Source organism: Ochotona curzoniae, unplaced genomic scaffold (assembly GCF_017591425.1).
Source record: "Ochotona curzoniae isolate NIBS_2020 unplaced genomic scaffold, NIBS_Ocur_1.0 contig_2692, whole genome shotgun sequence".
NCBI lineage: Eukaryota > Metazoa > Chordata > Mammalia > Lagomorpha > Ochotonidae > Ochotona > Ochotona curzoniae.
The window spans coordinates 8343948-8371493 of NW_024465556.1; the positions used below are offsets into that span (position 1 = coordinate 8343948).

Here is a 27546-nt window from a genome sequence, read left to right on the forward strand (position 1 = left end):
AATGACAAATGGGGACCTAAAGCAGTTGTGTGAACAGAGGCCATTAAATAGAATAGGAAGTGTGCAGGACATAATTTCAGACTGGATGGAAGGAGGAGAGGGCAGCTATCTGATCTGTGCAGGGGATGGATAATGGCATCGTTCACAGAGAACAATGCCTGATGTGACATCCTGTGAGGGGATTAGGTGCATGTTCAGTTCTGGACAATGAGGAGTTGGAGGCATCTGTGGGTCATGAGAGTGGAGTGGCTTAGCAGGTGGCTGATAGGAGTTCCAGAGCTCATGGAAGAGATCTGTGGGCAGACCATCTTCCTGTGTGTGTTGACTGGACGTTGTGACATCGCTCTAGCCAATGTGGAGTCAGAGGAAAGATGAGGGGAGAGGCTGGGCAAGGCTGTGGGATCCTGGGGAGAACATTTTGCTTTTGCATTCACAAAGACCTCAAGGGAATGCAAGTGCAGAGGTGCCTTTTTGTACTGCCCTTAGATTCTTTGTTTATCCATAAACCAAGTGGAGACAGTAGAGTGGTGCACTGTGCAAGTCCTGGTTTTGATGATTCCACAGGCTCCATGTATAAGAACCATTCTAATTCTCTGGGTCTTATTTGTTCATGCTGTCCTGTGTCAGTCAACAGTCTGGCTCCATACATATCATACATATTCTCTTTTTCTTTTTTTCTCTGCAGCTTCAGTTTTCAGGTAGACATCTCCCTTTACTTCATGGGGAGAGGGATGGGAAACTGCTTTATTATGCTACATGCTGAATAGTTCCTATGGTACCTGCTACAGTCAAGTCACTATGTGCAGATAGCTCAGGAACACCTGAAATCTGGTCTTAGGTTTCCAAGTCTTCAACTCCTACGTGGTGAGGCTGATGTAGTAATATCGCTGCATTCCTTGAGCACCTGCTGTTGGCAAACCTGCTAAGGTGAGCAAACACCAACTAGGATAGACGGGGATGTTTCCTGCAAGCAGTGCGAAACTTCCCAAGGGATGCCTGAGGTTCCTGGTGCTAAAGCTCTTTCCCAGTCTTGCCGCCTACTTCTCCTTTAGTTCTGACCAAGAGCAACTGGTTCGTGTTTACAAGGATGACCCTGTCTTATGTTTTTCTTTGCCTGTGTTTCTATTTTTCCCATAATTAAGTCCCACATGTTCCTCGAGTTCCAGTTTCAGTCCTGCTGTCCCTCCATGCAGTCATTCAAGCAGGATTTGCTGAGTGCTGGATGTGTATAAGGCCATGAGCTAGGGTTTGCCTAGTACATTTTGCTATGACACTGAGGTCATGATGATGATGTAACTGCTACTAACTGTAATAATCGTGATTGTCAAAACATGTAACTACATGGTAGTACTGTTTTGTACATTATAAAAACTTTATGTAACATTTAATTCATAGCACATCTCGTTGTCTTATAAGGGCATGGGAATGTGAACGTATTCTGGTTGAAACTGATGGATTCTACAGTTCTAAGCTTTTGTTCCTTTTTATTTTCAAAAATATTTTTGTCTTGGGAAGATAGAACTTTATGTAGAGAAAAAGACAGAGCTTCCATCTGTTGGTTCACTGCCCAAATGGCAGCAACAGCCAGAGCTGGCCAGTCTGAAGTCCGGAGCCAGGAGCTTCTTCCTGGTGTGCCCTGTAGGTGGAGCCCAAAGACTTAAGCCATCCTCTACCACTTTCACAGGCCATAAGCAGGCAGCTGGAATGGCAGGTAGAGCAGCTGAGACTAGAAATGGGCACCCATATAGGATGTCGATGCCATAGACAGAAACGTTCCCTGTACACCAATACATCAATTCCTTGTTTTAATTTTTGGTACAGATTTATGCAGCACATATTCCTTTGTAGATATCTAGGATGGGGTATAGTAGATGAGGTATAGTGTAAACAAACAGTATGGGCATTGCATTTATGTAAACCTGTTCTTGCTACATTACTTCCTTTGTTTCATATGGATTTCTAGTATCTCTTCAAAGATCAGAGGAGTGGAAGTTCTGGGCCTGTATTCATACATCATGGTATTTTACTGGAGCTAATAGAGCACCATGTTTGCAGCTGGGGCACATGTTCTCATGCTTTTCCTTCTCTACTATTTATAATCCCCTGCACGCATCCCTTTAGCATTTGAAGTGTGACCCATGTTGCAAGTCTGAAAGAAAGCTTAGGTTGCAACTTCAGACTTGCAACCCAGCCCCAACCCAACCCCGGGCTTAGAGAGGTGCAGTTATTACACAACATAGCAAAAGAGCTCATTTCCATTACTGTTCCAGCGAGCTTTTATTTCAGCCAGAAAGACGGTTCATTTTTCTAGCACTAGTTTAGTAGGGTGTACACTGTGCCTGTGTGACTCATCAGAGTCACTGGAAGATGTTGATGCCATGGCATATAGCAAGTGTCTTGCACAGCCTTCCAAGCCTGTGTCCTTGGCACCTGATCGAAACAGCACCATGATGACACTTGACAGCCATGAGCTAAGCTCTCATTGAATTCTGTGGAGGAAGATTTGTAATCTTAGCTCTCTGCAAGTCTCCACTTAAGGGGAGAGAATGGAAACCCTCCAAGTATTTATTAAATGTGAGAAGCAGAGAGGCATGAGGGCATGAGGAAGCTCTCCTCTACCAGATCACTCCCACCCCCAGGGACCTACAATGGCTCCAGGAACTCGGTCTAGGTGTTCTGTGTGTGGTAGGAACCCAGTCACTTGAGTTAGCACTGCTGCCCTTGGGGGGTTTGCATTGCCAGGAGGCAGGAGCAGAGCCGAGTATCAAACCTCAGATGTTCCGGTACAAAACACAGGCATCTCAGCTGGTTTCCCAACCGCTAGACCAAATGCGCACTGGCCGAAGTCTCTGTACTACTCCCCAGCAACTCCCTGTGGGTATGGCTGGTTTCTCCGGATGTTGACAGCATTCCCAGGGTGCTTGTGTGAAGCTAGACTTGCTTGAGCTTGTCTCCATCCTTTATTTATTCAACTACTAGAGACAGGGCTATGCTCTGGGCTGCAGATGTAAAAATGAATCAGGACAATCAACAGCTCTATAATTAGATGATCCTAGTGACAAATGCTGGGAAGGGAATTAAAATGATGCTGTGTCAGAATAGTTGGGAGGACCTGGCGATTTTAAAGAGGACCACCCAGGAAGGTCTGAGAAGGGTTTTGGAGGTTGATTGACAGCTTTCCTGGTAGCAGATGAGATGAGAAGCTGGCAGTTTTGGGGAGCAGAAAGGAAGCTAATGTACCTAAGACTGTGCCACGCAGAATGCCAATCAGTAGCAAAATACCTGATTTACACTAGATTGTAAATATGCAAACTTTCTTCTTAAGAAAGCTTTGTAGTTTTTAAGCTACCCTAAAGAATAGGCTTGGTAACATGCTTTATTTAATTCTGGCTCAGGTTTCTCATCTCAGAACATGCAAATAAAGATGAGGTCTTCATTAACGTAAGAGAATGTGAAGGAAAAATAGTGGACTACACAGGGGAAGGCCCACAGGGGGCCAGCACACTGCACTGTGGCAGGGCAATGGAAAGTGCATCAGAGTGCCCCGGGAATTCAGTGGCTTGCTCTTGCACTTGGACCTCCCTTGAGCAGCATGGTCTAGGAATGTGTGCATTCTGCAAATGCTAAGAGCCAGTGACCAATTCAAAACTACTGACTCATAGGCCTGTTTTGTTTGGCTCATAAAATGTTTGATGGGAAATTAGTTGCCAACAACTTAAAAACTTGAAGAAATGTAGCAGAGTTAGGCTTGTTTTCCTGCAGGACTGTCCCAGGAGAAGGGGAATGTGCTTATGTCGTATCTGTTATTGCCTATTCATTTGAAAGGCAGAATTATAGGGAGATGGAAACACAGAAAATCACTTCCATCTGTTGATTCATTGGCAAAATGGCCACAACAGCAGGGCTGGGTGAGGATGAAGCCGGAAGCCAGGAGCTTCAGTTGGGTCTCCCACATGGGTCCAGCAGGCCTCAGAGCTATTTTTGTATCCCACCAGGTCTTCTGTAGTTCTCCAATAGTTTCTGCATGTCATGTGCTGCATGCATTTTGCTTTTGGAAGTCATGCGTCCATTCTAAGGAGCCCTACATTTAGGTTGCATGCAGAGGTTGTGTCGGATCTTCTTCTCGTCTTGAAGGTGGAGGGTGAGGAACTGATGCACTCCATGCCTGGAAGAACACCTGACAAATGATAGGCACTGACTACATGCTGTTGAATGAGGCAGAGGGATGGGTGGGCTTGAAGAAGCACGTGCTTCAAGTCTGTCTGCTCAGATACTCGTTTAGCTCTTCCTCATTTGACTGGCATTGAGGGACATAGGATGAAAGTGAGGTAGATGCCTAGCTTGCCAGAAAGAAGGGTGTCCTTCCTCCAAGCATATCACACAGAGACGAGAAAGAGGAAAGAATAAAGCAGGTTGGCTTTTAGAATAATGGGGAAAGAAGGGACCATGCTGGACAGTCACACACAAGCCCACCCAGAGGTGGCAGGCAGCGCTGCACTCCCAGGGGGGCTCCTGTCAGGAAGAAAGTAATAAGCGGCATTTTTACATCCTCAGGTTCAAAGGCAATCAAGTGCAGAATTTCTTTAAAATGTCCTTTATTTAAAAATATGCTGACCATCTTCTTTCAAACTCTCTGTTCCAAGTAGAAGTATCCCTCTTGGTTGGTTGTGGTTTAAGTCCCTCTAGGTTTTAATTTCAAACCCTTCTGGTCCTTCAATAGCACAGCAAGCCTCTAGCAAGACCAAGATGCAGGTCATTGAGTGTATTAACAGAATAATCTGTCCTAGGTTCTCCATTCTCTTGCTTTGATTCTTGGCAACTGAGGATGAGGCTGAGTGTGAACATCCACAGCTGTGGGAAACATGGCCACTTCAGGGTGACCATCGTGCTGCCACCTGCTTGTGGGACATTGATATACCCAGACCCTACTATTTAGGACCCTTTTTCGGGGGGCGGGGGGTGGAGCAAGAAAAGGATGTCATGTAACTGGCAGGACATCAGTCTGTCCCTGGTGAACGAGATCACAAGAACTAGAAGCTGTGCTTTTCCTTGTTGACATTCAACTTAGTTGAGCCTGTGAAAAAAGTGGTGCAAGGAATAAATTGCCACTCGCCGTTGCTTGCCCTCTGTGATGTCGATTGACTCATGCATTCATTTACTCAACAAGTGTTTACTGACCGACCACCTGTGAGAAGCCACCTACGGTGCTAGGTTGTACTGTAGCTACAGCAGAGGAAAGAAGAAAATTCCTGCAGCATGAGGAACTGCTGGGGTCCTCCTGTGACAGGAGTCTGTAGGGATTCTGGTTAAGTCATCCTCCTGTCCCAGCACTCTTGGAGTTATCCCATTGCTTGTGCTAGATGCCCTAAGCGAAGTAGGAATTGAGGAAGCAGGAAATGAGGCAGGCAAATAATCCTTTCCTGAAATAGCATCAGTAGGTCCATGGTGATGTAAGAAAAAAACGTCTTGAAAGTTCCTGTTGCTGGTATAGCTCTGTGACGTCACTGTTTTTCTTTCCCCCACCTTCAGAATTCTCTACCGTAAACATCTCATCACTATTAGGGAACTCGATGAATTTGGTGAGGGAACTCCATGAGTTTGGTGAGGAACTGCAGAGGTCCTGCTGAAAATGCAACTTTTATGGTAATTCTAGTTTTGTAAATTTCAGCATTTATATTATTTCATTGAGAAGGCAAATATTCATTGATTCATTCCCCAAGTGAATTTCCCAAATTCCCCAAATGTAGTCAGGGCTAAGCCAAACTCAAGAGCCTGGAAATCAGTCTAGGTTACCTACCCAGGTTGCAGGGACCCAAGTACTTGACCCATTTTCTGCTGCCTCTGAGTGCACATTGGTAACATGCTGAATGTCTCAGAGGAGATGAGACATGAACCAGACATTCTCCTGTGAAATGCAGGTGTACGAGTGACTTCAGCACAGAGCCCAAGGCCCACCTCCATCCTCTGGGTGTGTGTTATCCAACTGAGAAAGAACCAATCAACAAATAAAATTTCTTCACGGTACATTCACTTTGTTGTACAAAGCTATCAGTAAATGAGATGGTAAATGTGTTTTGCTCTTTCTGAGCCATCAGCATTTATTAGTACTAAGAAGTCAGTTGTTGGGTATATTACTAAGGACATTTGTCAGAATCTGTTTTTATTTCCTTGTTTGCTTTGGTATATGGTTAACCAGATAAGAAATCGCCTCTCTGCTTTTTTTTTTTTTCTGTATTATTAAAAGAACTCTTAAAATGTTTGGTTCAAATATAAACCTTGCAGAGGTTTCCTTCTGCACTATTTGATAATAAATCCATGCAAGATGTGCAATGGCACGAGGACCTTATGCATCTTAGTGTGCTCAGGCCTCTTCAGCAAGTCAGTACCGCAAGTCACCCAGGCAGGCCGATAGCTTTTGGATAATTTGCTTCTTCTGAGAGACTCACAGGTTGAGGTATTACTCCTGTGATTTAATTCTGGGCTTCTGATAACAATATAGGCAAGCAAACATCTTTTTATCTGCCACAGAGAAAACCTTCAGTCTTGATGGATCATAGCAAAGTGAGCATGGTGGACCAGGAGACTGCCAAGTGGTTCTTATTCACACAGGAAATGAGGCTGGATGGCTTCTAAGATGACTGAAGCAGCAGATCCCTCTCAGAAGTGGTGATGCAGTCTTGCACAGCCCACGGGTATCATGTGGTGACACAGGGATAAAAATAACATAACAAATTTGGGGATTGGGTAGGGACAGAAACTACATAAACAGAGCAAATATCAGGAACGTATGAACCACTTTTTTAAAGACAAATCAGAAATATCAGCCAATGAATAGCTTAAATACATTTTTATAAGCTAGCAGGCCAGAGACTATATGAGATATACATGCTCCACTCAACCCATATGTGCATAAAAGCTATATACACACATGTGTGCAGATAAAACCCCATCATATGTTGGATACTTCTGAGTAAAACTGAGGTGCTTTTCCCCTGCCTGCCAGAAGGTTAATCTTCCACATAGTTCTGCAGTCAAATAAATGTTCAGGTGTATAAACATGCTCATTGGACACCTAATCAAGAGTACATATGATTGAACTTCTAGCTCAGGATAAGCACCTCTGGAAAGGACCAAGTGGCAGGAATTTATCACTCTTGGAGGGGGAATTAGAACACCTGGGCTTTGGTCCTGGCTGGAAGACAAACTTTCTAAGCAAGAGTATTTTTTCCTCTAATCTTTGAGGGGTCTCAATTTGTGCACAAGATTTTGCCGTAATGGTAAGAGCATGCTCCTTGTAGCTGGGATACCACACAAAATGCGATCTAGCATTCTTAAATGCGTGCCTTTTGTACTGATATTAAATTTCTAATGGGAAGAACATAGTCTCGTTGGTAATGATTCTAATTGATAATATCTGTTTTTTCCTGAATGGCTCTACGCTATCATTTACTTTTCGGTGATGTCTAACTCAAAGTGATGATGAAGAAAAAAGGAAATAATAGATGGGAGGTACTTAGGAAATGGCACATGGGGAACATTCCAACTCTAGCAGCATATGACTATGCCATGACTATGCTATACTCTGGGCTGGAATGAAAAAGAGCTATCCATGCTCTCTGCCCCTGTGGAACTCAGACTCATGAGGTACCAGTACCTACTCAGATGTGCAAGAATGGGAACTGGGGCTGTGGTGCCTCTAAATGACATACCTGGCTAGAGGGCGCAGGGACGACTGTCCCCAGCAGGTTGTTGCTCTTACAGCATAATGCCCACTTCAGACACAATTTGCTTTTAAGAGAAGGCAGGAAGTTACATACAGCCTTCCAAGTTGGAACAACTAAAACGAATGTGAATCAAACGATACACACTAAGGGCTAAAGGCAACCGGCAGGCTGGGCAGTACCAGTTCATAATCTTTCGACATGTTAGTTAACCTAGCCCAAATTCCTCACTTTTGGGGAGCAGTCTGAAGCAGATATAGGCAAAGATAGCTGGTTCATCTCTAATTCTTGGCTCCTCCACAACACGCACAGAATCGTTGATGTTGGAAATCTGAATGCAAAACTGCACACTAGGGGCTACGGCTGGAGTGAGCGCCAAGAGGGCTGGAGGATGGATGGGTGCCACTAGGATTCACAGTCCAAGGGGTCAGACCAACGCCTTCTGCCAGAGAACACAAGGACACTGCAGAGCACAGATAGATGAAGAGTTGAACACAATTTATTTTAGGCTTAAATAATCGGCTAGGTCATCCAGTGTATGGGATTTCATACATATGTCATTAGAGCTATGTGTCCATGAGTGCTGATTTTATGTGAAATAGAATCAACAAATGAAAGATTTTCACCAAAACCCAAATAAAAATGCCCTTGAAAACACAGCAGCCTTATAAACCTAATATGACACTGCTAGAATGGTTACAAATGATTGGCTTACTGAAAGGTGTCTACATCTTTTTAGCCAGTACACGATACAGTAATAATTTTACAGCGTGCTGCCATTCTACTAGCTAAGGATTTCAGTTGAGTCCATTTTAAATCCCCACTGGGGCTTCTTCTGCGCACATCCATCTCAAAAGCGGCAAGCATTACCCCCTTGGAAGTACTAACAGCACCCCCCACCCCCTAAAGCAACTACTGTATAGGTTAAATTTTTTTTTGTTGTTGTTCTTTTGAGGTTATTTCATTGAAAAATTGGCAATAGCAACAAATATTAGATGAGGGCTTTGTGTTTACAGATAAAATCTTTTGTGTTGCGGTATAGTGTTTGCAAAATTGGAAAAGGTTTAATCAAAATAAGGTAATACACATGCATCAAAATATTAGTATTCTGAAGATAAAAGGTTTTCACAGAACTACAGAATTCCTCATTTGGGGAATTATTGAAATTTGCAGCAGGTTTTAAAGATTTTTTGTTTTAAACCAAGCTAGCAGTTTTGCATATACAAACATTATAATTGCTAATATACAAGAATTGGTGAAGTTTCCCCTCCCAGAACCCCGCCCCCCTCCTAGGGTGAAGTGCCTGGAGACCCCTATTATGTTCAATGCATTTGCGAGAATTCTGTTCTGTGTTCTAAGAGGCAGTGCCTTATCAGCATTTTATTCTATCTTCTGTTAGGATTTATACAGTGTTACTATTTACAGCAAAACTATCCATGTTTTTAAAAAAGAAACAAGTAGTGTTTATACCCTGACAGTTTGGGTCCGAGAAAAATAAGGCGAGCTGTTGTGGATTTAGTAATTTTAGTGTTTTCTCTGTGGTTTGATCGTCTCCTTTCGGTCTCTTCCGGAGGCAGGAATTTCTTCTGTTGTGACACCAAATTACTTGAGATAAACTGTTAACAGCATGGCTTCTTGTATATACAACTGCATTGCTAATTGCACACGTGCCGGTCCTGGAAAGGAAAGTCAACTTCCATGCTCTGTAAATTGGCTCATGCTAAATGAAAATGGGAGTGGTTTTTTTTTTCTTTTTCTTTTTGCATAAAAAGATCATGCCATTAATGTGTGGAAGCAGCAAACACACATAGTCTTCTCTGAGTTTTTCCTTCCTGATGATAGTTTTTCCACCAATTTCTCAACACTGGCAGTAACACACATGATCCTGTGGAAAGACAAACAGCAGTACATAAGTTAGCAGGTGGTGGGAAGGTGGTAAATGTTTATTCTCAGGTACCTGAAAGGCAGAGAGACATCAGTCTACTGGCTCACTTTCCAAATGTCTGCAAATAGTTATGCAGGCCTAGGTCGAGCCAAAGCTAGGCATCCAGATATTTCACTCAGGTCTCCCACGTGGGAGGCAGGGACCCTAGCACCTGAGCCATCACCTGCTACCTCTCGGGGTGCACTGGCAGGAAGGTGGAGTGGAAGCAGAGGAGCTGTGTCTCAGCCACTGTCATACAGCAGAGAGATGCTTCAATCGGCTGCCTCACCTGATGGGCTACAAAATCCACCAGCTTTCATTTCTGCTTTGCTGTTTGAAGCAGAACTTGCCTACACTTTCCTTGACATTCAGAAGGAGTCATGGAGACTGGGGCCTCCCACTTTTGAATGGGGTGGCTTAAACATGACTTCACAGTGGCTGCATGCTCAAGGCCTCAGAGGACAAGGCCCTACAGCATGTGGGGAGTCATCTAGAAGACCCTGTAACCTAAAAGGAAGCTTGTGTATTGCATGTGTCATTTTGGATACTGACTTAGTGTTTCTGGCTCAGTCTGTGAAGCTCGGATTCCTCAGCTACAGCCCAGTCCAATCCTGCCATTTGTACAATGAGGTTGCTTTGCCTGCTGTAGGCAACAGCTTAGGTTGCCTTGTACCTCAGCAAGTGTTACACAGCTGGGAGAAAAGAAGCCAGTAGCTGGAGGACATCCTGAGCCTGCTTAATGTCAAATTTGTGTGCCCTCACAGTTGCCTATTTTTTTCAAAGATATGTAGGAGGAATGGGGACCATGGCCCCCAGCCTAGTTCAGGCCGGCCTACATGAGTACCATTTGGCACTGGGCACCAGAACTGTGGATTGACCAGGGAAAGGGGCAAGGGAACATGTGAGGGGGAGGACTGCTGAGGGAATATGTTGCAGGTGAGGAATGACTTCTGAGGGACTTCCATCAACAAGGTCACTGAACTTGCTGACTGTGGAGTGCCTATGGAGCAGTGGATGGTGTGCCCAGATGCACATGGGGGATATGGCAGTACAGTGGGGTTCTGCAGAGGACATCTGGTACCATAAGAAGATGGAGGTTGGAATTAATTGGTCAACTCTAAGGTGGACTCTTAAGGTAGACTGTATCAGCCAATGGATCTTGGAAGGATTTCCTCATTCTTGGATCTGTGCGATCAATAGTATTTCGGATCTATAAAAACCACCTGAACAGAACCCTTGGAGCATGCTCCACACTGGGGGGTCCTGGGATGACACTGGGTGGCTGTTCCCCTTCCCAGGGTACTGAGGCATGTGGGAGGCCAGGGGTGGTTTATTCCCCTCTTTCCCCTTCCCCCAGGTACAGAAAGAAGAAAAAGAAAAATTGAAAAGTGATCTCACCCATTTTCTCCTCATCCTCGACCCTTCCCACCCCAACCAACTATGGAAACATCAACAAAAATAAAATTTAAATAGTATTTTAAAAAATGGTTGCTGGGTGATCTGAGATGTTTACCAATATAAAAATGTGAGGGATCTGGGGCTTTGATGGGCACAAAAGGCCAGGGATGTGAAGTCAGTGTAGAAGTGGTGAAGCTGTTTTTGTGCCATGGACCACCCCTTCCTTCTCCTGTTACACATCAGTCATACTGGAATGAACTGATTTTGTTCGGCATTTTTTGGTTTTTGTAATGGAGGTTTTACTGAGAATGTGTCGTCTTACTGGGTGGGTTCCCCACTGAGCACCATTCCTGGATTGCCAGGGTGAATATGTGAACAAGAATCCACATCCTTTAGCAGAGGTCTTCCAAGACTTGTTCAGCCCTGTTCTTGTTTGAATTGCTCCTCTGTAGAGCACAGATCCTTCTACATACAATCCTGCTTTCCCATTCAGCGTGGACAGCTGATGCCTGCCTGGCTCAAAGACAGAGCCTCTATAGAGATTCTGAGGCAGCAAGTACTTCAGGGGTAGTCCTGTTTACCCAGTGTAGATGCAACTACCCATGTCAGCAGATTTAGACAAGCCTCCCTGGTGATTCCAGAGTGTTCCCAGCTGCCTCCATGTTGTCCAACGACCCTGGACAAGTTCCTTGATAAGGATCACGTGGGATACCTTGGCCTGGGGAAACGGGCAAGTGTAGCACTTCCTGTCTGCCTTATGGAGGATGCAATTTATTCTTTATTAGCATTAATTTTTTGTTATAAGTGTCATTAACCTTCACGCCCCAGTCACTAATGCTTGGAGCCAAGAACATCAGAGTATCAATTCCTTCTGGGTGATTTATGTGCCATCCACCCTGCCCCCAGCCCATGACTCTGGAGGATCCAGAGAAGGAAAGTGACTCATTTGAGCAGATCATGACACAGAGCAGGCAAAGCACAGTAAGATCAGGATTTCCACAGATCTGTTCTTACCCGTTCATCCTAACCTGGCAGGCACCAGGCTTCTCGGATGTTCCCCTAATCATGTTACCACAGTGCTCACTCTTCTATTTTTTTTAAAGGGAAATCAGCAATTTTCTTTAATCTCCCCTTTTATACCTTGACATAGAATGTATATATCCTATTTAACGTACTGTAAATACATAGTTGGATAATTTTTAGTGAATTCATAATGCTTTATTGCCACTAGACCAACCCAACTTCCTCTTTTAATTTTGTAATGAGCAAGGTCATTTTTTTTTTATCTCAAGGGAAGCAACCATTATCTAGATACAGCAATAAGTTTTTATACTTTAAAAAATGCTGTTAATTATGCTCTTGTATATCTGGGTTACTGAGATTTTAAAGTTAATTCCCCTTATGTCTCCTGTTCTTGATGGTGTAACCAGAGTATTGGTCTCGGCTAAATGGAGTGTAGGAAGGTCATACACTGAACCAAAGACTTCATATCAAATACCACATTGCATAAAAAGCCTGAAAGCTTTGACTAAGTTGCTATGTGCGCTTTAAAAAAAATGGGCACTTAGTATAAACTGTGATGAGAGCGCCCTCTGATGGGAAGGTATGAGGGCAGGAACTTTTCAGAAATAGAACTTTGAACAGAAACCCTTCCTGGTTTTAGCTGATGACTATGAGAAAAACACATTTGCATTTAAGAATCTTTCTTTAGATTTTATATGGCGCTCAAAGCCAAAAGAGGGAGATACAAACTCAGAAAGCAATTATTCCTTTATGCCATTTCCTATATTTTTTTAAACAGAAAATTTGCAGTTTTAAGAAATCTTTTCAAGAAAATCAGCAATCCAATGGATTTCCATGGCGATTATTTCTCACATTAATATTGTACTTTATCATATCTTTAAATGAGGAGTGTGCTTAGGTGCAAAATTGATCTAAGCTCATGAATATCTTATGGTTTTTAGCTCAAAGCCTGAGTTAAGAAAATCTGGAAGTGTGTGTGGTCTAGCTTGGAGAACATTTGTACATATAATTGTCACTACTCTTCACCAAAACTTTGTTTCATGGTCTCGAATGACTGTCATTCTTGGCTGAACATTAGGATGATTTGGGAAGATTTAAAACGTGTACACGTCCATGCCACAGGACATGTTTATGAAACATGGGGTTTATAAAAACTTTCTTGGAATGTGACTGAGTATAAAAAGTTCCAAAGTCTAGACTGCAGCGTCCAAGCGAGGCTGAGAGCCAGTGACGTATGCTGGGGCACTGTGAAGTCTAACGTGCCTCTGTACCAGCTGGGATTCTGATTGAGCAGGCGAGGGGTGACCTGTGACATGGTAAATTTCCTTCAGACTCCTGGGGATGTCAACCTTGTGGGTCTACAGCTTTCACGTGGAGGATCTAGATGGTTGTCAACTTGTGGTTTTCTAACATTTCTCTTTGGTCATGGTTCTGTAACCACCTACGTTTCACTAAACTTCTATATGTAACTCCACTTGCACTTGGTTTCAAATGCCAGCCCGTCGGACAGGTATTTAGCTTGGTGAGTAAGATGCAAATTAAGATGCTTGTGTCCGATATTGGTGTATTTGGGTGCCTCACCCAGCTCTGGTGTCTACTGCTAGCTTCCCACTAATGCACTTGCTGGCAGGCAGTAGTGGTAACTCAAGTGACCGAGTCCCTGTCTATAAAGCCAAAGATGTAGCATGCATCTTCCCCTTTGCCTTGTTTTAAATCAAGCTGCTGGGCCTGGTGCAGTAGCCTAGTGGCTAAAGTCCTTGCCTTGAACATGCCAGGATCCCTTATGGGTGCCGGTTCTAATCCTGGCAGCCCTGCTACCTATCCAGCTTCCTGCTTGTAGCCTGGGAAAACAGTCAAGGAGACCTAGAAGAGGCTCCTGGCTCCTGGCTTCGGATTGGCTCAGCTCCGGCCATTGTGGCCGCTTGGGGAGTGAATCAATGGATGGAAGATCTTTCTTTCTTCCTCTCTGTATATCTAACTTTCAAAAAAAAAAAAGTAAAATCTTCAAATCAAGCTGCTGCGGAGCCAGTCTAAACATTCACTTCCAAGAAGTTTTTCAAATGTTTGAGATAATTACATCTTCCAGTAGATCCCTCTAACATTTTCTTTGTATCTTTTGTAACAGTTACATATTTTGAGCTATTTATGTGTGCCTCTTAGAGGAGACTCCAAAGTTATAGCAGACAAGAATTCCCCAAAATCATTGTCAGAATGATGTCTTAAACAGTGTATTCATCCCATCATGTATCTTGTCCCTAAGCTGCACAGTGAAAGGATTCTAAGTGTACACCTTCACTTAGTTGAAAAAGCTGGTCAGTTCACATGTATTACCGGAAAGTTTCTTTCATCCACTACCGTGAAGTTACACTGATGAAAACATTTTGGGGTAAAACCAAACAAACATACTAGATGAGCGAGAATGAATAGCTAGGCAGTATTGGATGGAGTCGGAGAACATAAAATGGCTTAGAATTTTGAAGAAAGGGTGAGGAAAAAGCCGGAGCTCTCTGAGGGAAATAGGGACACAGGGACGCCTTGTCTACACATTGCTTTTTGCTGTTGTCCTGCACGCCCAGTTCTAAGCCATTTCTCTGCTCACTCCGCTTTCCCTCTCTGCGATCGCAGCTACTCTGTGGAATTCAGGAGTTGAGTACCCAGCGCTTCACGGAGGACTCCCAGATTTCCTGTGTCCAGTTCCAATCCTTCTTCAGGGGTTCAATGTTTATCTAACAAATCCTTGAGTGATCACAAGCATGTCAAGCTCCAGTGCAAGTCCAAGGGCCTGCTACTTTCCTTAAAACTCGTGCCTCCTCCACGCCTCCTTTCTCTGCCACCTAGGTACTTCCAACAGAAGCCTTGGAGTCCTTGCCTAAACCTTCCTTCTCTACCCTTCCCCACGTTAATCTCTCAAGTGCTGTCACTGTAAAACTAGAATCCAGATCTGAGACCAGCTCCCCTAACTGGTCACCTTCATTTTATTATCTCTATGTTCATTTTCTAAGTGCTCCTATAAAAGGAAGGAAAATGCACACAGTTCAAGATTAACCCTTTTAAAAACTCCTTCTAAGGCTTTAGATTCTTCTTAGGTTGAAATGTAAAACCTTTATCTGATGCAGGGGCTCTGAGTCCTGGTGCCTTTGTCACTTCAACTTGTAGCTGCCTCTCCTAGCATGAATTCCCCAGAGCCTGGCAGGTAGAGAGAGACACGAGTGGTTTGTGTATGTGTGTTTCTTTCCAATACTGGAGGCCTTTCCCTACTGCATGTGCCGTCTCTGCACATCTTGATATTTGCCTGGGGTCCTCTCCCTAGAAGGTCTTCAATGTCATGACTTCACAGAAGCATGCTGCAATGTGTAAAATTAGAAACTGGATTTTTAGTGCTTAAACAACAGGAGCGAATGAAAATATAACACGGCCTCTATTATTTGTCCCATCTCTTCCCTTTGAGTGAACCAGGGCATCCAGAAAGGCTGAGGCTGTTTAGACAGGTCCTATTCACCATTCTCTCTGGTTAATCTATCGCCAGCAAGGCAGGTGGTCATGTTCTTTGAAGGAATGAATGAAATGAGCCAACACTTTAGCCTTGGGTAAAGTGCTGCCCTCTGGTGAGCACTGTGGGCATTCTTGGCTTCCATTTGGCCGTGAGATCCTGAGCATTTTCCTAAAAGTGGCTTGGATTGTAGCTGTTTGTAAATAGAAATCTGTGTCCTGGCTTTCATGTGAGGACCTTCCTTTGTCATGATCTCACTGATCAGCCCTCTAGTGATATTTCAAATAAAAATGCAGGGCTCTTATTGATACATTGGAAGGAGGGGGATGAGGTGGGGGGTGCCTGCTCTTTCTTAAACTTTATTTCCTTAAACTTTTTAAATAGAATTTTAAAAGTGAGAGTGTTTTCATTGTATAAACTATGAAGAAACTTACTGTGAGTTGCTTTTGTCCATGTATTTGAAGCTTTGCTTTGAATCTCTCGTACTTAACTACTCACAATAATAAATATTACTTGATAAGAGTTAACAGATCTTTAAAGAGATCAAATTTCATCCTATTGGTCCTCAGCTATGGGCCTTTGCCAACTTCAGTTACTTGATTTCTTAAAACCAAAGAGTATAATAGTTACAGTAACCTTGCTGGGATTACATAAAGGAATATGATTTTTATCTAGTGTGTGGCATACAGGAATCATTTAATTAAAAATGCCTGTTGTAATAATAGAGGGCTGATTGCATTAGAAGGGCATAGACTGAGAGCAGTCTGAAGTTGTAGCTCTGTCACGCACAGGCTGTGTGGGTGCAGACACGTCCTCTGGCCTCCCTGAGCCAGAGTGTCCTCCTCTGGAGAAGGCTGCAAGCCAAACTGGCCTGACCCACCTCCTCCTGCCTAATTGGAGGACTAAGACAAAATGTACACATACTTTCAAAATCATAAATGCCTCCATACTGCATAAAATGTTTAAAGTAGTTGGCTGATCTCCTTAAAAACAGGATGCTTGTGAATTAAAGAAAAGCAGGTACAGAATTCAGAGCTCAAAATTGAACTTGTCTTAAAATGAGTAGTAAAAATTCAGATGTGACCCTCCTAGGTTCTGTGACATCTGGCAGCATTTCACTTGCATAGTTGTTTTATAATGTTAAAAAAAAGGCAGCCATCAGGATCATACAGACTTTCTTGATTTGCAAATTATTTTTTCCAGAGTATACATTTAATGTCCTGGAACTCCAGGCAATATTCTGGGAATAATTTCCTAGGATCACTTATGGGAGGCAGATTTCATGCTGGGAAGTAACATGACACTTGCTCTCCCATCACGGAGTCTTCCTTCTGAAATATTACATTTGTTTTACGTTGAAATGACTTTGGCATTCATCTGAGTTAATCCATCTGCATTTCTGTCTATGTGGAGTGGTGGAGCACATGCACCTGGCAGCTTCACAGGATGACTGCTTGTCATTTGAAGCCTCTTGTATAGCTAGTGGCCAGATCATTTGGATAGTAACACATTTTAATGGGCCCTGGAAGTGGATCACTGTCATACACTTTTTTTAGTTTAATTCATTCATACATATTAGGTATATGTTCTATATTAGGTGTATGACCTATAGAAAAATGGCTTGACATATGTAGGTGACTTTTCTGGTTTTCTCCTACTTGGAGTCTGAGTATGTGATTAAAATAAATTCTTGAAGTTTTAGGAATATACTAAAGCTGACTGAACCCCTTCCTACTTGTACTTCATTTATTAAGTGTCCCTTAAAGACATGCAATCAGGCCAGTCAACTTGAGCTCAGTGTTGGATGAATCTGCTGTGTTGCTCTTTTGCCAGGTTCAGCAGTAGGACGTACATGATGGGTGGGTCTCACTCTACGTATTGCTACACTGTTGTCATCTTGAGCTTTCTCATCTTCCACTTTTCTCTTTCCATACAAGGCAAGTTGTGTCTGTCTGTCTTGATTTGGCCATCCTCACTGCCAGTGTGGGCATCTTGCAGGAGTCTTTCAATGGGGTTTCTGTGCCTCCATTTCTGTCCCCTTCCCTGCAGCTGAAGTGAATGATGCAGGACTTGCATCCTATCCCATCCTTGCCACCTTCACTGGTTCCAGCCGGTGAGAGGATGAAGGCCAGAATCCTTACAGAAATGGCCAACTCCTCCTCACCCTTTAAAACGCAGCTCAGGCACCGCCTTATGGAAGCCTTCCTCATATCCAGTGAAGATGGGAGACCATGTGGGCTCTAGGCCAGCTCGCTAGGGTTGGTAGCCTACTTGGGCCACTTTCACGCAAGTGTCTTAGGCCAATTCTTTAACTATTTCAGGCCTCTTAATTATCTGCCAAGTGGGGACAGCAAGGACATCTCTTTGAGGGCTAGCTGTCAGTTAAATGAAGTGCATACCTAAAAGACTTACTAGAGAATATAAATACTATTTCCAGAGCTTTCTACAGTCCTTAGCAGTTTTCTCGGTGCCATTAAATGCTGCTGTAATTGGTGGGTGGTGACTATTATAAATTTTTCAAACCCAAGTTGTGTGAGAGGAAGGGCCATGATAGTGCTGACCAGTGGACTTATGGGTGTCTAACAGAAAGCCTGAGAGAGAGGAAGTGAGATACATTTAAGAGCGACTAAACAAATAAGAGGGTTAGGGAGAAGAGAAATAAAAACTCAACAGGGCCTAAATTATGTCAGATGCAAAATCAGGGCCCGTGGTGCCAGAAGATCTCTAGATTGCTAATCTTAAGATGTGACCTACTAGGATTCTGCTAAGCAGGGAGCAGCCAATATGTGAAAATGAAAGACTGGAGCTTGTTTGCACTTCAGTTTGACCTCACCAGAATTAATGAAGGACTCTGCTGAAGGACTCTGTCTTGTTATCACCCTAACAAGACAAGATAAAATGTAAAAAATAGCAAAGGAAAAGTATGACATAAAGAGGTTTAAGTTAAGCTCCCTTACTAAATGTTGACTTTTAAAAACAAATAGGGTTTTGATTAACTGCTTAATTTCTGTTTTGTGATTCTATCAAATATCTAATGTGGTATTGGGGGGTCTCAATCATTTAATTCAGCTTTGGCCACCCCATAAGTTCAACCAAAATGATATCCATGGGTGTTCTTGGCCACAAGGGCTAAAGGCTGTATTAATAAATCTCGCATTCTTTCTTGCCAAATAGTCCTTCCATGAGACACTAGAAGGCTACTGCATTCCAGAGGAAGAGGAGATTGAAAAGTCACTATTTCCATTGGCTTCTGCAAGCATCATCTACATTTAAGTTCCTGCCTAATCTGTGAGGAGAAAATTCCTGACACTGGCTCTCAGTCCAAGTTTTAGTGCTTACATATAGATGTATGCATATATAAACATAAAAGCTTGAGGGGTTTCATCCTGGGTTTTCAAAACTGGAATTGAACGGAAAAGAGGAAGGAGAAGACCTGAATCACTTCAACTGTGAAATGTGCAAGCTTCCTAGTACTTGTACTGTGGCTGGGAGCACCCTGGACTGACCGTTCACTCTTAGGAGTAGCTCTTCTTTTCCACGTGCCGGATTTCTTTCTTTGTCTTCACCTTATAAGCTTCTCCCTGCTTGAGAAGGAACAGACACATTCAGATCTCACGGCAAAAGGGCTGGAGTTATAAATCCTTCCACTCCGGCACCCTGGAGGCTGGATTAGCGATAAGTGAAACAGTTTAGAGCACTTGGCCACTTAATGTTCCAAAACGATCATCTCTCGGGCTTCACCACACAGCATAGCCTCATCAAGGCAAGCTCAAGAGCACTGTCAAAATACAACACCGTTGCGCTTCACAGGAACTCAGCAGGTTAGTGATGCTTACAGAAACGCACAGTCTGTCCACTGGCTAAAGCAAGCTGGAAAAACACCATCACAAGAGCTCACAAGATCCATTTTTTTCTTTTAAAATAACAGGAAGTCATAAATTGTATGTGTTTAAACCAGCAGATATTTAATCTGCTTTCATGAAATTTCTCAGTCAAGTACAAATTAAGAACAGAACCCCATAGAAGTGCTGTTGGGCAGAGGAGCATTTGTAAATAAGAGGATATGGGATTTACTAATGCCTTTCCCTGACTCCCAGACAATGGCCAGGCTGCTATACAAACACTCGGGTTTGACCCCATATGTAACAGGAAACATGGCAGCCTTTGCAACTTTCTGATTTAGTCCTTCTGAAAAATTTTCAATTCCCTTTTACTTTTTCTTATGCACATAGGTGAAGTTTCTATTTTAAGAGTTCAAAGGGTAACGCTTTGAGAAACGCAGAAACGTAAACTATGCCGAGATGTTTTTCCTCCGTGAGATGTGCATTGCTTTGGTGAGTGACTCAGTCTTGATTTTTCTCCTTTGGAACACTGGATTTTTCATGCAGAATATGCCAGAAAGGGAAAAATGTATACGTCTAATTTAGGGGTTTTGACTCAAGCTCTTGGTGATTCTAATGTTGCAACTCCATGAATCTAGAATGTTCTCCATCCACGTTCCTGGATGACACTCAAGTGAAGATGGGGTACTGGGCAGAGTTAGGGTCCTATTGATGATCAGGGTGGGAAACAGTATGCTTCTCTGTCTGTCCCTGGCATACTGTCTTATAAAGAACTTCTCTAAACTTAGAAAACACTTTCACATATTGTTACATAAAATATATATAATACGAAAGAACACTAGCCCAAAACTCTTTCCCTTTGTGATCAAATGCATAGCATGTCAAAAGCAGCAAAGGCTTTAAGGTGCCACACTGCAGATGCCAGCCTGTTAGCATTTTCTAGGGAGTGCACAAAGCTTGCATCCTGGTTTTTCCTTGGCAATCCCTCTCCATTTACCACTTCATCTTGTTTTCTCTCTTGTGGGACAATTCGTCTTATTACTTTCCGAGTGATCTGTAGGAGGCAATAAGGAAAAGTCGAGATTGCTTTTCTGTTTGAAGCAGTGACGCCCCAGCACACAGAGAGCACTGTTTTTAAGGCAGAGAGCAAATTCCAGGGGAGCATGAACTGTCAAAGCTGATTACTTTTCTGGTGATGAGGTTGCCTTCTTCATCAGTAAACTGTTCTTCTGTGACAGATTCACCAGGAATGTTTTTGGCTTCCTCTCCCTAAAGGATGTGGCACAGAGATTAAAAACACACTGGCTGGAGAAATAGCCACACACCCGGGCAAACACCACACGCATGCTCTGGAGTCTTAGAACGGCAAGTTCTGCATCCTACTTGCTACTCTGGTGTCAGGGAGGAAGGCTGACTCTGCAGGTGGTTATGTAGCACGCATTGCAACCAAAGCAATAAACCTCAAGGGTCTGTGAGAAGGATGGTTAGCAACAAATTCCAAGAAAGGAGTATTGGGAGATAGGTAATATTAGTACACACAATGACACACACATAGCCAAAAGCTCTCACTTGCTGAAAAAAAAAAAAAAAGCACAGCCACGGATCTGGAGTTCTGGCTCCATTGTATCTCTAAGAATGTGTCTTCATTAGTGGTACCTTATCTCCAAAGGAGATTGTTGTGGATTGGGTTTTATCTCACTTGCATTAAGACTGTCCCCGAGTTGGAGCATACTGAATCACTCTTGTTTAAGTATTCAACAAAAGCCAGGGGAGAAGTTCAGAGTACAGAGGAAATTTTTGGACTAAATGTTCCAAAGGTCTTAAAATTAGTGACAATAACTGTGCTGACGTATAGACAGCTGAAGAGCTGTGCCCTTGCACGAAAGGGTCTTATCGTGACTATCTTTCTGGGCAAGGCAATGGGAATAGAGAAACACATCAAGGATATTAAGAGCTTATCTTTCAGTTATTAACTAATCAGATTTTGCAAGGGGAACTGCCAAAGATAGTCTGTGGGTCTGAAACATGAATACTTTCTTTGCTCGCTGGAGAGCTCCTGTTTTCCTGGCCATAGGCAGCTTGCAGGGTTGAGCTGGTTTCCCTACATTGGCTAACTCCGATGGTCTACTAAAACTGACCACTTAGCAAAACTGGACTGCATCTGAAATACTTGGCCTGCTCCACCACTGTTTGACTTCTAATGCATGTCACTCGTGGCTTTGGAAAACAAGGACAAACACTGGCAGGGTACTCAAAGGCCAGGGGCCAGTTGAGTTAGCAAAGTTCTGTGACAAGGAGAAATGTATACAGCTACAATGCAATGTGCACATAGGATTTTTTTCTGGGGTTAAAAAGGGCAGATCATAAAGACTATTACATGCATTGAAAGCCAGGATTCCATTTTATCAGTAGGATGGACATGAAAAAAATAGTTTTGCTAATTTTCAGAGTGCTGACCTATGGCAAGAAAATTTTGTGATAATCAAATTGTCACCACCAACAGCAATGTGGTTCCAGAATAAAGACCATAGAACTGTCTTGTCTTGGTAGCACTTTTTCTTTTTTTTTCTGATTACAAAGTGACTTTGTATCTTAGGTTGTTGGTGGCTAATGTCACAACAGAAACTGGGACCTAAGATTCACTTTGCCTTATGTGTATAGGTAGGTGAGAAGGAAATACAACACGATTGCTTCTGGCCGCTTATGCTTGGCTCCGCTGTGATTTTGCTCATGACTAATTTCAACTAGCCAGCTAAGAGAGGAAGAAATTGGAAAAATGGTGAGTCTCATATCTAAATGCATAGAATTCTACAAGGTTTTATGGGTGTGTAAGTCATCTTTCCTGTAGTTCTATTTATCTGGCCAAAAGCCACAATTTTGTTAAAAAGATGGAAAACATTCAAGAAAGCTTTTGTTTTAGCTAACGTCCTCCTTCCCCCGTTTTTGTTAAGTATCCTAGGCTTTGATGGGTAGAGTTGTAAGATCCCAGGAAAATGCTTCAAAATGGTCTTACTGGGTATGTTCTGAATGGACTGTTTTGTGGGAAAGATGGTGATTTTTCAGTTGCTTGGACAGTCACTGGGATGTGAGGTAAGTATAGTGTACACATGCAGAGATACCGAGTTCCATGATTAGCCTTAGAAGAGGCAAAGTCGTCTTTACAAATAGCAAGTCCCTAAAGTTGCCCAGAGATATTATGGATAGTCCTTTTCATTCTTTCATGGTGAAAATTCCTACCATTATGTATAACATTAAAGTTAAGGTATATCTTTGTCTTTAGTGATCAGTAAGTAAAAGCAACTATTACTTTCTTAAGGCCAAAATAAATGGCCCGAATATGCAGAAACTCACGGCAGTGTGGGAACACATTAGTTCTGAACTAGGTAGATCAACAGGAAAGATGGGGAGGAATCAAAATAGGTTTCACAAATATTCACCCACTTCTCAGAGAGCTGGCTTTACTTTGGGGAAATCTGAGGCCTCTTTTTAACAAGGCAGTATAATCTCCATTTAGTTGCTTAAGTTCCTCAAACAGTTTGGAGGGAATTTTGTTACTGTTGAGAAGACCTCTGTGTTCCTACATTATTTTTTTGGCAACCTCAACCCCTTTTTTCCTATTCCCATTGAAAATTACAGCACATACGGTGTTGCATTTTCATCTCTGCCCTCCTTTATGAAGACTATTTTCATTTGGATGCCTGGTAGAAACAGGGGATTTTGGAATAATTTTTCTTTCCTTTGGTTTTTTGAGTAAAAGACTTGAGTATCCAAATGAAATGCATCAATTTGCTTTAATGGGCAAGTCAGGACTTTCACAGTCCACAAAATGACAAGATATTTTATAAAAAGTAAGTTACCAAACAATATGTAGAGTTCATGTTCATATTCTAAAAACCTACTAGCCAAGGATGTGTGTATTCATGGACAAATATATTAATAGTTGTATGCAAAACAATCTGAAGATCATTAAATAAAACTATACTTTGGAATTGCTTGATTTGGAGAGAAACATATGTGAGAGCCAGCAAAAATGTTACAAAAAAGGAAAAAAGCCCTCATTTATACACTATATTCATATAAAAATGTAGTTATTTGAATCTTACTAAAGTTCATAACAATTACTGGATTTCTTAAATGTAAAATAAACTTCGTAGAAAATACATGACTCTTACGTATAAAAACAGGGAAAAATTACAAAATGCTATTTGTGCTCTGCCAGACAGATTTGCCCAGGCTGTGGTACTGGAATCCTGGGAACACCTACTGCTGCTCCTGGGAGGTGTTTCTATCCCATAGCTGCTCTGGGCCAGGAATGACCCTAAAATAGTTTTCAGTGAGGGCTCAGACAGGACGGGCTAGGGGGATTACTAGGGCAAACACTCTAACCATGCTGGTTCAGTGGAGGGTCGGCAATGTCCCTGGAGTAAGTCACATTCCCAGCATTCCAGTGCCATCACATAGTTTCCAGCAATCACAGGGCAGCCTTGGGTTGAATGGCCCAACGCCTGATTAAGTCTAGCAAACGGTATTTCTCCTTATTTGTTCTAGAAGAAGATAGACGGAAGTCAGTGACTGCAAGTATAATGGCAGCTGTTAGAAAGTAATGATGTGGGTGAGTATGTCATATGCTAAGCAAAATCAAATTGCTTAATGTTGGGTGGGCTTTTTCTCGATAGTTCCACTTTGAAATTTCTTTACTGTAAGGCACCAACTAGAGTAACAAAACATGAGAAAAAAACGTACAGTTTTTAATTCCTTCACAGAAAGAGAACCTATGAGTGTTGACTGATGGAAAGGATTTTATAAATAGCTAGGTAATGGTAAATAATTTGGCTTCCCTACATGGAATTTTCAGAGAAATAACAAATGCTATTTTGAGAACATGCTTTGGACCCCTGGTTGATTGTTGGGAATTTCATGAAATTTAGACAAAGACTTGCTTTCTTGAATGTTTTCAGAGTGGTAGGAGAACTCTTCTCTCATCTAATCTCAAAGTACAAGGCAGCAGGATTGAGAAATCGGGAGTCTCTCAGCCCAGTACTCCACTCCATTGGTTCAGCTGACACTGGAGGACTGGTTAAGATTGGCAGATGGTTTTGAGATTTCCATTTTTCCTCTATAGTTACCAGCTAAAAAAACCTCAAGTTGGTTCACATTCAAGTCTGTGCATTTAGAATGGCTCCCTACTTCTCAGAACATCAAGATTTTTCCAAGACAGAGTGGTGTAGGCAAGTGCAGAGATCGAACAGCATTCTGCTGGACTGTCCAGCTGTAAGGCCAGTGCTTTACAAGGCCTTGGTGGCGCAGGAAAAAAAGGCTCATGGCATTTTCAATCCTATTGTAATTGGATGGATGTTCCCCCTTTAAGAGTCACATCTCTTAAAAATAGAGCTTTACGATTATTATGTTAGTAAAGTGAAAAAGCATATTTCAGAAGTTCTTGCTTGGCTTCTGTTATGTCACATCCATGTGACCATGGATGACTAGGGAAGATGAAGAGCTAGTTTTTGTATCCAATGAAGGTAGCAAGAACTTGAGATTCAGAAGGAAACGTTGTAATTTTTTTTTCCTTTTTAAAAAATCTCACCTCATACTTGATTAAAATGGCTGAGGGTCCCATCGAACATTTCTTTTGATGTGAACTAACCCCTTCACAAGACAGAAACCTCATTCACACTGACAACGTTCCTCCAAGGAAAGCAAGACAGAAGTGCCAAGAATTCTCAGGTAAAATTACAGCGGCCACACAGAAATCCTCAGTACCATGCAGCACAAGTTTCCCTTGCAGCTGGTTGTTTTCGCAAGCTGTCAGGTATGCAGCGAGACATGAACACGGCCACTTAGCTGCCAGGCATGCTGGTTTTTCCAAGGTACGTGAAAGGACTTGCTGAGAACACAGCACTGCCCGCCGCGGCCCAGCCACGGAGTACCTTCAGAATCAGTCGCCGGCGAGTAACTCGGGTAATCACCCTTTCTTCCTCTGAGCTCGACTCACTCTCACTGTCTTTCCAGTCCTGATAAATGCATGTTTAGTATAATTTTATCATCAGAATAGAATTAGACATTCTGAGAAGGGAAATCAAGAAAGAATTACATTTACTTGTTGCTTTTTTCCCTACTGAGGGAAACCATGAGGTGCACTTGTCAGCAAAAAATGGGAGAAAATATATGAGGATTTACAGTGAGATAGTTCTGTGTGTGTGAGTGTACATACATATACTTACACATCAATGGAGCTTAAAGATCAAGATACGTAAACCAAATTATTAAATAATAATAAATACTTTTGGAATCAAGTAAAATACCATTATCAGTTTTTAAAAAAGTGTATTTTACTTAAAAATATTTTCAAAAATATGTATTTTACTTGAATCTATAGTCCTGTAATTTAGGTTACATAACTTTCGAAAGAAATATTTCTAATTTTCATGAAATTTTGGTAAAATTTGACAACTTTGTCAGCATGTTTGTACCAATGAGTTTACTCAAATAAATGAAACCATGATTATGGTTCATAGATAAGACTGCATATGTATATTTAGAAAAATAAACATAGGAATGAGAAAGAAATTACCAAGTGGCAAATAGTTTATACACTGTCTTTAACTTCTGCCTTGATGCCATGAACAAGACTATTTATTGGCGGCTTTGTTCCTAAATTTTAAAGTTGGAATTCTGAAAATAATTTCCAAGTTTACTAGTTAGCCCAAATCTAATGGTCCTGGAGATAGGAACTAGCATCCCCCCAGGAAAAATGAACCTCATCATTGGTAAAATAGTGGAAACCTGTGTTAGGAGGTTTAAGTATTAGATGAAATGAATCATGAAATGCTAGTAGAATTGCCACTAAGCTAGGCCATTGTATTCACTGGAGAAAAAAAATATATTGTAAATATTTTTTTTACAATACACTTTAGCTTGGGGAGGAATTCGATCAGGGCAAAATGTGGCTTAAAAAGGAAATAGAAGAAGTCAGAGTTGTAATGTGGTGGGTTAAGTTGCCACCTAATTCTGACATTCCATTTGAGTGTCAGTTTAAGTTTTGGCTGCTCTACTTCTATTCCAGTTCCTGTAAATATGCCTGGGAAAGCATCAGAAAATGGCCCAATACTTGGGTTTATGTATCCTCCTGGGAGACACAGATGAAGTTTCTAGTTTCAGATTTTGGCCAGATCTAGTCCAGCCCTGTTGAGGCTCCTTAGGGTCTGAAGAGCAACTGGAAGATCTCACACAGCTTATCAAACACATAAATGAATCTTTAAGGAAAAGAAAGTAAACAAGAACATAGCAGCCAATATCCTTGCAAGAAGTAAGAACCTGAAAACTGAGCTCACCATTGTGCTTATATTTTCCCCCCGCCCCCCTAGGAAAACACAGCAACTTCAAAATACTTAGAATGTGCAAGGAGAACCTGGAATGGCTTGAACAGCAGGAAGAGGTAAGAGAAACTTGCATGCATAAAAGAATTCCTCATTTCCACTCCAGAATTAATGGGTTGGATGGAATACAAGAAACATCTGAATTATCCACATATGGCATCTTAAACAGGAGACAGGGTTCTGCGTACATAAATTCAAAAACAGAACAGTGGTTCTTATAAATATTAATGACAAATCTAGCTATCAGTGCTATTATGATCACATTAAGGATCATCCTAGACCAGCCCTTGCACAAAAGGTGGCCATTTGGTCTCTGTTGAATAGTTTCCAACTTCTCCTTGGAGTCTGTTAAACTTAAGGCAAAGTGTAGAGAGAAGACAGGTGGTAGAATCACAGGGTCAGGATCGCTGTTCTTTCCCTTTCTAATATAATTGTCTTCAAAGTGGAACCTAGGAGGTTAAACAGGAATCTTTTGGTACTTCTTGTCCCAGCTTGCTCCCCAGGGGAAGGTGGAAACAACAGAATTTTACCTTGTAGCAGCAGGCCGTCATCCGCGTAAGAGCCGCCCCGGGACTTTTGACCTGATTTTTTAGGGGACAAAAATGGGCTGTTTTCTGAGATCAAACGTCAATCCTGTGAACTAGTTGGTTGCTACTGTACTGCGACGTTGCCAAAAGGGACACAGCCTGAGCACCTTGGGCTTCTCAGAAGCTTTACCTTCATTATGCATTTTTATGGCCAGGAAGTACTTATGCATTAAAGTAGGACT

General features: G+C 42.2%; 1 protein-coding gene across 1 annotated transcript in view; it reads right to left on the reverse strand.

The window, feature by feature from the left end:
- Positions 1-8209: 8209 nt before the first annotated feature.
- Positions 8210-27546, reverse strand: part of ANK3 (ankyrin 3) — a 287134-nt gene continuing 267797 nt past the window's right edge. Inside the window, exons 43-44 of the mRNA XM_040975812.1 lie at positions 19063-19140; positions 8210-9606 (exon numbers count right to left, since the gene is read on the reverse strand). Coding sequence (XP_040831746.1) covers positions 19072-19140 — 69 coding nt within the window. The 3' untranslated portion in view covers positions 8210-9606; positions 19063-19071. The remainder of the gene's footprint in view (positions 9607-19062; positions 19141-27546) is intronic.